Source organism: Alligator sinensis, unplaced genomic scaffold (assembly GCF_000455745.1).
Source record: "Alligator sinensis unplaced genomic scaffold, ASM45574v1 scaffold608_1, whole genome shotgun sequence".
Taxonomy (NCBI): Eukaryota; Metazoa; Chordata; order Crocodylia; family Alligatoridae; genus Alligator; species Alligator sinensis.
Genome location: NW_005842799.1, coordinates 159,976 through 170,435, shown reverse-complemented (window position 1 = coordinate 170,435; position 10,460 = coordinate 159,976). Strand labels below are relative to the sequence as shown.

The following is a 10,460-nucleotide window of genomic DNA, read 5'->3' as shown; positions in this document are numbered from 1 at the left end:
GGCAGGGTCTGCGAAAAAGCACAGGCTTTGCACTTTTTGTGGGCTCCCTAAAAAAACAAAAAAACGCTTACCTAAAATATGAAATTGCTCTCTGGAGAGCCAGCGGTCTGTGGCCATAGCAGCCTCACCATATAGCCGTCCAGGGGGGAAGAGGAGGGAGGGGGGGCTTCTGGCATGACAAGATGGCTGCTGCCCTTGCCCCTCACCACTAATTGGTTGTGAGAGCTGTCTGTTGTACGGTCCTGTCCCTCACCACTAATCAGCAATGAGGCAGAGCTGCTGCACTCTGCCTGCCAAAATGGCTGGCCGCACGATCTGTATGTGAAATTGGCTGGCTGCTGCCTTGAGTTAGGTAGACCTCTAATTATAAGCTATGCTTGCTTGCTTGCTTGCTTGCTTCTGCTCTATGCATGGTGCTTACAGAGTATAGGTCCTAGTAGAATGTTCCTGTTGTGGGGGAAAATGTGTAGTTGCTGTGAAAATGGTGTCAGGTGCAGCGAGTAGCACTCTCAGGATCACATCTGAGACTAAAACCCTGAGAACATCTTTGGGCATGCTCCAGAAAAACCAGCCGATTAACAGTCTTCAGCATGAGATGTGTGTGGAGCAGGAGTGAGCGATTGGGGCTTGTCTTTTGATGGCAGTCTTGAGATCATTTTAGAGATGGTATAGATAAACCCCTGTATGTGCTGCTTCAGTTAAATTGGCAAGTACCCAGCTCTTCTTAATGATTAATACTTTTCAAAGTATTATCTAAAGTTGTCTTATGTAATGTAATATTTTAATTTGCTCACAGAACAATGTAATGTTGGATGGTCTGTGATTTTTGTTTTTATTTTGTCCTACAAATTATTTGAGGAAGGCAGCCATGATTCAAACTATAGTAATTTCCCCCCCAAGTATTTGTCTACATAGTTCCTCTGGCATTGTGGGTGAGCTAATTAGCTTTGCTGCAGTGTTGTGGAAAAGGAACTATACTTTTTTTAGTTCAAGAAGCGTGCAGTTTAGCAAAGCAGTCTTACTGTTGTTATTTAAGTAGGCCTCTGCATCCACCACCATCGAACGGCAAAAAGTTGTCTATCGTCTAAGGTAGTGTATGATGTTATCCCAAAAAGATAAAGTTGTTTCTTTGAGACATTTTGTGTATATGGACCTCATGACTTACCTACTTATCTAAAGAAGAGCCCTTTAAACCTTAGGCCAGCAGTTTTCAAGTTCTTTGAGCTGAGCCGCGCTTTGTTACGATTTTGTTTGCAGTTCAGGCTGCCTCTGTGCTGCCGGGCATGGGCTGGAGGACATAGAGCATCTGCCTAGCCTCAATGAACGCTGCTGGCCAACGTCTGATCCACCATGCTTTTCAAATTAAAATAGTTATAGCATTCAGTATTAAATATCCTTTTTGTGTTGCTTTTTCTTCTGTGAAAATTTTTGCTCAAGTTACAGTAATTTGTCAATTAATTTGACATTTCATTGTGGTACATATGTGACAATTTTGACATGGGAGTTTCTTTCTTTTTCAGCAAATTTGACAGGCCATGCAGAGAAGGTGGGAATTGAAAACTTTGAACTCTTGAAAGTTCTTGGAACAGGAGGTAAGACTTAATTTTTATCTAAGTTGACCTTTTGAAGTAATATTATTTTCTACAGTATTGTTTCCTGGATTTGTTATTTTATAATTGGAGCATATTATCTAGGGAGATTTGTCACTGTTGTTTATTCATTGCACAATCTGGAAATATGTAAAGAACAAGTTTGCAAAATTACAGCATGTCAGATTTCTAATATAAAAGAAACATCCTTAGGTGCAGATGGGCAAATAGAACAATATTGCGAGGTGATTCACATGACAATATAATCAAGCTAAATCTATGATCTGGTTCTAAGATATAAGATGTTGGCTTGAAGATTTTATTAATTGCTTCAGATTTCTTCAACTGTTGAAGTTCATGATTTCCAGAAAAATAGGAAAGTCTGTACCTACATCAACTACACTTTTGAAGCAAACATTGATAACTTTATCCTGTAAGCACAGTACTATTTTTAGGAGGATAAGCAAAAGCATTCAGTATTGAATTGTGTTTTTTGTGATGATGGAGGCTTTTATGCTTCTTGTGTGAGAATATTTAGAACTATTGAAAGAAACTGGGCGCTTAGTTCTTGAGACCTGATATCCCTTCTCTATCCATGGAGGATTGATAACAAGGGGCGTGTGTAGACGAAACAGGGGCCCTAAATTGAAGCTGTGGGTTTTAAAAAACACCACTTCAATTTAGGGCTGATTAAACCTCCATGTCGTGTACACACCTTGCTGACTTACCTGCCTCTCCAGCGGGGAGGGGAAGGCAAGCTGCTGGTGGGCGGAATGGTCCCTGGGCTATGGGGAGGTTGGTGCTTCCCTCTGTAGCAGTGGCGGCCCCTCTCCCCAGGTGGCATCCAGGTCGAGTGGTCCCAGGGGGTACCGCAGCCACAGAGGCCCCCACACAGCTCAGGGAGGCAGGCGGCGGGGGTGAGGGGGTAGAGATCAGGCTTGCTGCTTTTCTTGGGCAGAGCCTGCTTTCCCAGGCTGCTGCCAGGCTGCCTGCAGGGCTTCCTGCAGAGCCCCTGAGCTGCATGGAGCCCGATGCTTTGGTTCACAGCTGTAGGGGCAAATGTAGGGGCAAAACTACAAAAAAGGAGTTTTAGTTTGCTGCGCCCCAAGTCATTTAAAGCATGTTACGCCACCAAATTTCCTACAGCAGCTGGAATTAATGCGCAATATGCTGCTGAAGCATGCAAACAGTGACACCATTAAAGTGGTACAAAAGCATTTAGCCCACTTTAAAGTGTCGTGCAAACATGCTTCTCATTCCGTCTACACACGGGCAAGAGTAACAGGAGTATGTTTCACCTTTTATGGTGCCAATGTGTTCTTCATGCTAAGATCTGATACTCAACACTAAGGGGGCTCATCTACACTGGAAAGTTTTTTGTTGACTGAACTCTATATGTTTCTATATGTAAAGTAACCTTATAGTGACAAATCCCAGGTTTCTGTCAGCTAGGTAACACTACCCCTCTAAGCAGCAGACGGCTTCTGCTGGCATATAGCAGATGATAGCACATACGGAGAGTCCCTCACTTTTATCAATCCTACTAAGTCTTGCAATAACCATTCTGGATAAGTATTTGAATTCTGCTAGCCAAAATCCGAACCAACTTAAGCCAATAGCCCTCTGTCCCCCCCACCCCTCCAAGCCTCAGTGTTTTGGAAAATGCTTACTCCCTGACAGTGCATGTGAATGTGTACATCTGTGGCTTTCATGGGTACTACCAAGGACAAGTAATCAGCCAAGCTCCATGCTCCTTATTGGTGCAGGAAAGAGATGATGGATCTCTTAAATGTGGTAGGAAGAATGGGCTGTCCAAGCCAAACTCCTTGGGAAATGTAGAAACTGAGATGTATATGAAGACAGCACACAGGAAAAGGGGTAGGCATGTAGGCAAAGGGGGATGAGTGGGATGAGGAGATGTTGGGCCAATGATCTCCAACAGGCATGTCACAAAGTAGTCTTGTAGAATAAGCACTGTGAAACTTCCCTTGTTATGTGCCCCTTTTTCAACAAACTCCATGTCACCCATGGGAAGGGAGGGAAAGGGACCCAACCACCAACTTGCTCCTGAAAATGGACATATTGAGGGATACTTCGTGGGATCCTCCACACCCCACAGTGAGAACAATGATCCCAGAGATGGGGAGAAAGGAGATTGTGATGCTGAACCCAAGAACCCTTGGGCAGCTAGCCACTGTTACAACGGCAAGGACAGCCAAAGCCAGGGTCAGTCACAGCCAGTGGAGAGCAGCAAGGACTGAGGAAGGCAGCTTTGGTGAGTGCTGCACTATTTTCTCTTTCTCTCCAAGTGCATTACTGTTTTTAATCTCTCATACTCCTTGTCTCTTTCTCTCTCTTCTCCCCTTCCCTCTCCCCCTTAAATCTGTGACCTTGATCAGGTGACATCTTCAATTGCAGCAGCAAGAATGACAGGCATGAAACCACAGAAGGGGTGTTCCAGAGAGAAGATGGTCTTGGAGCTGCTGAAATTGTTAGTCAGCCAAGAGGCAGTAGAGCCAACAGAAACTCTGGGCAAATGAGCCAGGGTGGATGCACACTACTTAACATTGTTGGAAGGGGAAGAGAATGACAACTTCGTATCTATTTGCCTGTTAGAAAAGTGCAAGAAGCTTCTTTTTACCTTCCTTAGAACTTTGCAAATCTCAGTGCTAACAGTCTTAGAGTTGTTTAATGACTTGTTTGGGGGGAGGGGGGGCAGTTTTGGGGGAGGTACATGCAATTTGTTCAGGCTGTCTGTTTTTTCAGGTTTTATCTACTTGAGAATGTTTGATGTTACCTTAAATAAAAACTTGTTTAACTCCAGCTTCAAATTTGATTTAAAAAATGTGCAGTCTGTCTACAGTACAGACATACAGTGTCTCCACTCAGTCAGACGTCATTTTAAGATGCGCGTGCACTCTCTCTCTCTCTCTCCCCCAAATGATCTGGGATAACTTTCCAGGTTTGTTTTCCTAGTATAATAACTTACCCGGAAACAGACATTTAAATTGCTGAGACCTTGACGGGGAGAGAGCTTGATGTGCTGATGTTACATAGCCAGGGAGAACCTGCGTATACATGCCAGCATGCTCTGCAGACTTCTTCAGTCTTCCCAGAGACAGATGGCAGCAGTGTACAGGGTAGCTCTGTTCAGTTGACCCAGACTACTCAGTTAGCCTGTCTGTATCTGCAGCACAGTGTGTGGTTTTGAAGGGGTGTGTTTTGCTGTCTGCTTGGCTGGAGCAGCAGAGTCCAGCGAGTGACACAGTCTCTTGAGTACAGGGGAGCAAAGAGACCTGGGATACCTGAGGATTGTGTGGTGGCTTTTCTCAGAAGAATGTGTATAGACATTTACTCTCCAAGGAGAAATTTAACCCTGGTTGTTTCTGGGTTTGTTTTTTTTCCCTGAAGTGGCCAATTTTGCTCTGGGAGAAGGACCCTGAACATCTGTATACTTGTGGTTTCTCCTGGGAGAGGAGAAACTGAATTGGCCTTAGAGCTTCCTGTATCCTTACAGCACCAGGATGGGTCCTACTTACATTTCTTGTGCCAAGCTACTCAAAATTAGCAGACATTTGCCTCCCCTTCATTAGGTATCCCACCGTAAGTCGTTTTCCTTTAGCCTGACAAACGTACTTGTTGTCTGCTGTATTTTTCACAGCTACTGGCATGCTTTCCTCATTAAGGTCAAGCTTTGTCCTAAGCCTTTTTTTCCAGCATCCCTTCAGACATCCAGAGTATTTAACATTTAGCATACATCTGCTTAGTACCTTAAACCTCCTTGCTGCTATTCAGACTTGCGGCTTCCAAGAACAGAGAGGGAAGGCTGAATTACCCAGAATAATTATAGACATTTCAATGTCCCCATGTGAATGTGGCAGTTATGGAAGGATGTCCCTGCTTGCAACTTTTAGAAGAGCCCTATGTAATCATCGTGTACCTTTCCTGACCTTTCCAACACATGTTAAATGTCTGTAACTTGGTCTCTGTGATGCACCAGTACCTACATCATAACTTCATACTAAAGTCTAAGTCTAGATGGATGGCAGGAAAGCAAAATAAGTCAAATGTAATGTTCTAGTACTAGCCCAGTCTTGTCTCTTGAGCCCACGACCAGGCCTCAGGTGGCCTACAGCTGCTTCTCTCACAGGAGTGGGCAATTATTTGGGCCTGCAGGCCACATAGGGAGTTTTGAGGAGCTGTCGCAAGCTGAGTCAACACCGTTTTATCCCACGTTGCACGACAACTCGCCAAACCTCCCTATGCAGGATGGGGCCATAAGTGGGTGGGGAGCTGGTATGGGTGTGGGCAGCAGCTTTATCAGGGGCAGCTCAGCCAGGGCCCCCACTGCCACCAGTGCCACCTCCAGGTTGCCTTTCTACCCCAAGGAGGGGCTTGGGCAGATGCCCTGATCTGCAGCAGGAACCTGCTGGCTGTGTCCACAGCTGATGCCAGTACCTACCTGGTGCTCCTTCTGGCATGTGCTAGGAGCTTGGTAAGCTGCAGGGACATGCCATAGGTGTAGGATGATTTGAGAGGGGAGTGGGGGGAGGACAGAGACAGGCAGCTCTGCCCCCCTGCCCATGATGAGCGGCAGCGACCAGTGCTGGAAAAAAACGGGGCTTGGTGGCAGGTGCACTTGCCATTGCTGTGGCCCTTCTGGCTGCTGCCGCCCGGAGCCCACTATGTCAGTGCATCGGCTGCAGTCCCAGGCAGTCGCTCCAGTCCCCAGCAGGAACCTGCTAGCAGAGTCCACAGCTGATGCCATGCACCCAGTGCTGCTTCTGGTGCACAGGCCAAGAGCTGGTGTAAACTGGATGGGGCTGAAATGTTCCCACCTGCCCAGCATGATGCAGCAGTTGGAGCCACCAGCTCCCCATGGGCTGGATCTCATGACTTTGCAGGCACCGACCTGCAGGCCAGATACGATCAGTTGGTGGGCCAGATGCAGCCCAGAGGTTGTATTTTGCCCAGCCCTGCTCTATCAGTTTGTGGTTCCCAGCCGTCTACTGCAGTGTCCATTAGTTCTGCTCATCTGGCCATTCTTTCTTTTCATGGGTACACAGTATTTTTACTTCTTTTTCTTACTATTGTGGTGCAGATACAAAAGTATGATAGTATTCATGATAAGGAAGGGCACAGTTATGCTGGTAGAGCCATTTTGAATCCTGCTGAGTCCTGGAGAAAAAAATCACAAGGCATGGTAGCCATTAAAAAATAATGGTGGGCAAATGAGTAGAAGAAAAAAAAGAGAAACAGCATGGTAGAAAAAGAGGGTGATTGCACACTACTCCCTCAGGGCAGCTTCAACATCCCATGTTTTACCCCTGCCATGTTTAATAAGGCTTTGCTTTGGAAGACTGAGTGTCACTAAGCTAATTTATAGAATCGTAGAAAATTAGGATTGAAGGGAGGTCATCTAGTCCAACCACCTGCTCAAAGCTGGACCATCCCCAACTAGATCCTCTCAGCCAACGCTTTTGTCTAGCTGGGTCTTAAAAACCTCCAAGGACAGAGAGTCTACAACCTCTCTGGGTAACCTGTTCCAGTTCTTTACCAGTCTCCTAGTGAGAAAGTTTATCCTAATAACCAACCTAAACTTCCCTTGCTACAACTTGAGATCATTGCTTCTTGTTTTGTCATCTGCCACCACTGAGAACAGTGCTCCATCCTCTTCGGAACCCTCCTCGGAGTTGAAGGCTGCCATCAAATCCCCTCTGTCTTTTCTTCTTTTCTGCAGACTAAAGAAGCCCAGTTCCCTCCGCCTCTCCTCAGCAGTCATGTGCTTCAGCCTCCTAGCCATTTTCATTGCCCTTTTCTGGACTTTCTCTAATTTGTCCACATCATTTCTGTAGTGGGGGCCCCAAAACTGGACACATTACTCCAGATGTGGTCTCACCAGTGCCAAATAGAGGGGAATAATCACTTCCCTTGGTCTACTGGCAATGTTCCTACTAATGCAGCCCAGTATGTTGCTAGCCTTCTTGGCAACGAGGGTACACTGTTGGCTCATGTTCAGCTTGTTATCCACTGTAACCCCCAGGCCGTTTTCTACGGAGCTGCTGTTTTGCTAGTCAGTCCCCAGGCTGTGGCAGTGCATGGGATTGTTCTGCCCTATTTGCAGGACTTTTCACTTGTCCTTATTGAACCTCATGAGATTTCTTTTGATCCAGTCCTCCAATTTGTCAGTCTCTTTGAAGACCTCTAAAGGCTTCCTATAGTGCTTTGCATTTTCTTGATACAGTAATCCACAGTGAAAACGTGGGGTCAGCATAAGCAGAGTGGTGTGTACATGCTCTGGATGCTTACCTGTGTTAATTGCTGTAGGTCCACAGCAATTCTGCCAGCAAAAGTTTCTTGTGTATGGAAAGCCTAACCTGGGCGAACAATAGCTACAGGATCAGACCACTGTTCATCTTTATGGCCATTCAGTCATTGTCTGTGGCAGAGGTGTTAAATTCATTTGGTCTCATAGGCTGAATGAGTGTCCCTGAATCAGTTTGCATGTTGGACTAGGCATCACTCCCTGTGGAGTGGCTGTGGTGCCAGGTCCAGCCTGCACCCTACACACAGCATATGCCAATCCCTGGAGCCTAGCATTGGGCGCACACTGCCCACAGCAGACAGGCTGGATCTGGTACTGCAGGCAGCACGGGGGGCAGTCTGGATTGCTACATGCAGCACGCTCCCCAAACCTCATGTATGCTCCCCAAACCTCATGTAAAGTAAAATGGTGTGTCCAGCCTGTGCACCACAGGCAATGTATACCCTGTGCCGACCCTGGGGGCTGTGTGCAGAGTGAGCCCTGAGGCCAGTGTGTGCTGGGAATTACATAAAAGGCTGAACTGGCTATGCACACTACATGTGGCACAGGGTGCATGCTGCATATACTGCCCTGCTGCCCTGTGTGCTGGTTGTGGGGCTGGCAGGGCATGTGGCCCCCAGGGCTGACACAGGGTGCATGGGCTAGACCCAGGGCTGCATACAGTGCCCTAGACCACCCCCTTGTGCTACCTGCATTGCACATGGCATGGGGTCCAGCCTACACACTGTTTGCAGTGCGTGGGGCTGGGATGGTGCATGGGGCTGGGATTGTCCAGTGACCCACAGGCCAGATCATACAGTTCCATAGGCCTGATCTGGACCATGGGATATGCGTTTGACAGCCCTGGTCTATGGGGTCACCGATAAATTCATAAATGATGAAGATCATTTTGAATATTGGGGCACTTAACTACTGGCAGTTAGACTGAGTGAATTCATTTTGCATAAGCCACTGAATCATCATAATAAGATAACAAGGATTTTCTCACTACCAAGAGAGATAATATGGAATCCTTAAGTAAAAATTCTTTGAATTGTACAGTCATTTGGGATTATATGTTTTAACGTTTTTCTCTATTTTTGTCTGAACTTGAAGTCCAAAAGGTTTAATAACTGAAGACAGTTGTTTTCTGAGTAGTATTTGAGGGGGAGGCAGTGTAGGGAGATTGCATGTTAAATGACTTGTGCTCCAGAAACTCAGAAGTAGAATATTGCTTGACTATACACAATTAGACTGGCTGTATGCAATTGCTTTTATGAAGTAACTAGCCAATTACTCGTCAAGAATGATGGCGGGAGGGAGGAGGCTGGGATGGAATGCCACTACCTAACGCCCCATGCCACCACTGTTCTGCCTCTGCCTCCTGTTCAGTTCTCGACACGGCTTGCAGGGTGGGGGAGCCAAGGCCGGAGCTGCTGGTCTCAGCTCCCCCACCCTCTGTCTGGTCCTCGGTATAGCTTCTGAATAATGGCGGCACTCCCTCCATGCTTGGAGCACTCTGATTGGCTGTTTTCATCAGCCAATCAGAGCATGAATAAAGCAGTACAGATGGATGGATGGACGGACAGACAGACAGACGTAGGCTTTTATAATATTAGAATTCATCATAACTGCTCTAAGTGAGATTGTAAAATGATTTTAATAATTTATTGGTCTAGGCCTCTCTGCTGAGTTAGACCTGTAAACAATGGCCTGTTTTTTTTAATAGTGGCAGAGGAGAGGAGGAGAGTGGAGCAGGCTGTAACCTTCCCATCTCCTTTTTGCATTAATAAACATTAAATCCTATTGCCAGTGTTAGATTATAGACCACTGTAACAGTTGCATCATTATTATATTGTATGTATATAAGCTGTTGTGATGTAACTGTAACATCTGCTTGCTCCTGTAATGTAAGTGTAGCAAAACCATTGCAATTTTAATTTGTTTCATTTAGGGTTAAAATTGCAGTGATTTTGCTAACTTGTGTTGCTACAGGAGCACACAGATGTAACAGTTACAATATAAAAACTGTTGCATGCTCCTGACCATCAGCAGCTCCTTTCCTTTTAAAATAGTAACCTTAGCGTATCCATAGGATAGTTTTATGTTACTTTCTCTTCACTGCAGAGCTTTGGAGTTTGAAAATACACTTTACTTCTAAAAATTCATTTTATTTAGAAGAATGAGAGAGATCTATTAAATGTCCATCTTGGGGCATCCTGAGATTTCTTTGTGCTGCATTCCTTTCAGCTTGTGTGTTTGTATAAAACGAAACGTAGGTTCAATAGACAATAGATCTCCTAGGTCAGTGAGTCCAGCCCTTTATTAAAATCATAGACAAGTAGGGCTGGAAGACTTCAGGAGATCATTTAGTCCAGCCACCTTGTCATGGCAAGACCATCCTTGTGTAAACCATCCTAAACAAGTGTTTGTCTGAACGAGGGCTGTCCAACTTCTGAGCGCTTCCATCCTCCTTGTTGTGTGGGCTTCCTCCCACTCAGGCACATGGGCAGCACAGGTTCTTCCCTGCCCTCTCTGCAACAGAATTCCTTCCTCTGCCCCCTCCT

At 45.9% G+C, this 10,460-nt stretch overlaps 1 protein-coding gene across 7 annotated transcripts in view; it reads left to right on the top strand.

The window, feature by feature from the left end:
- Positions 1 to 276: 276 nt before the first annotated feature.
- The window catches only part of RPS6KA5 (ribosomal protein S6 kinase A5), a 166,695-nt gene continuing 156,511 nt past the window's right edge, over positions 277 to 10,460 (top strand). For 3 of the 7 annotated variants that reach the window (XM_025191253.1, XM_025191252.1, XM_025191255.1), the window contains exons 1-3: positions 359 to 1,089; positions 1,521 to 1,592; positions 3,625 to 3,864. In XM_025191253.1, coding sequence (XP_025047038.1) covers positions 3,663 to 3,864 — 202 coding nt within the window. In that variant the 5' untranslated portion in view covers positions 359 to 1,089; positions 1,521 to 1,592; positions 3,625 to 3,662. The other 4 variants (XM_025191257.1, XM_025191259.1, XM_025191258.1 and 1 more) reach the window with 4 other exon arrangements.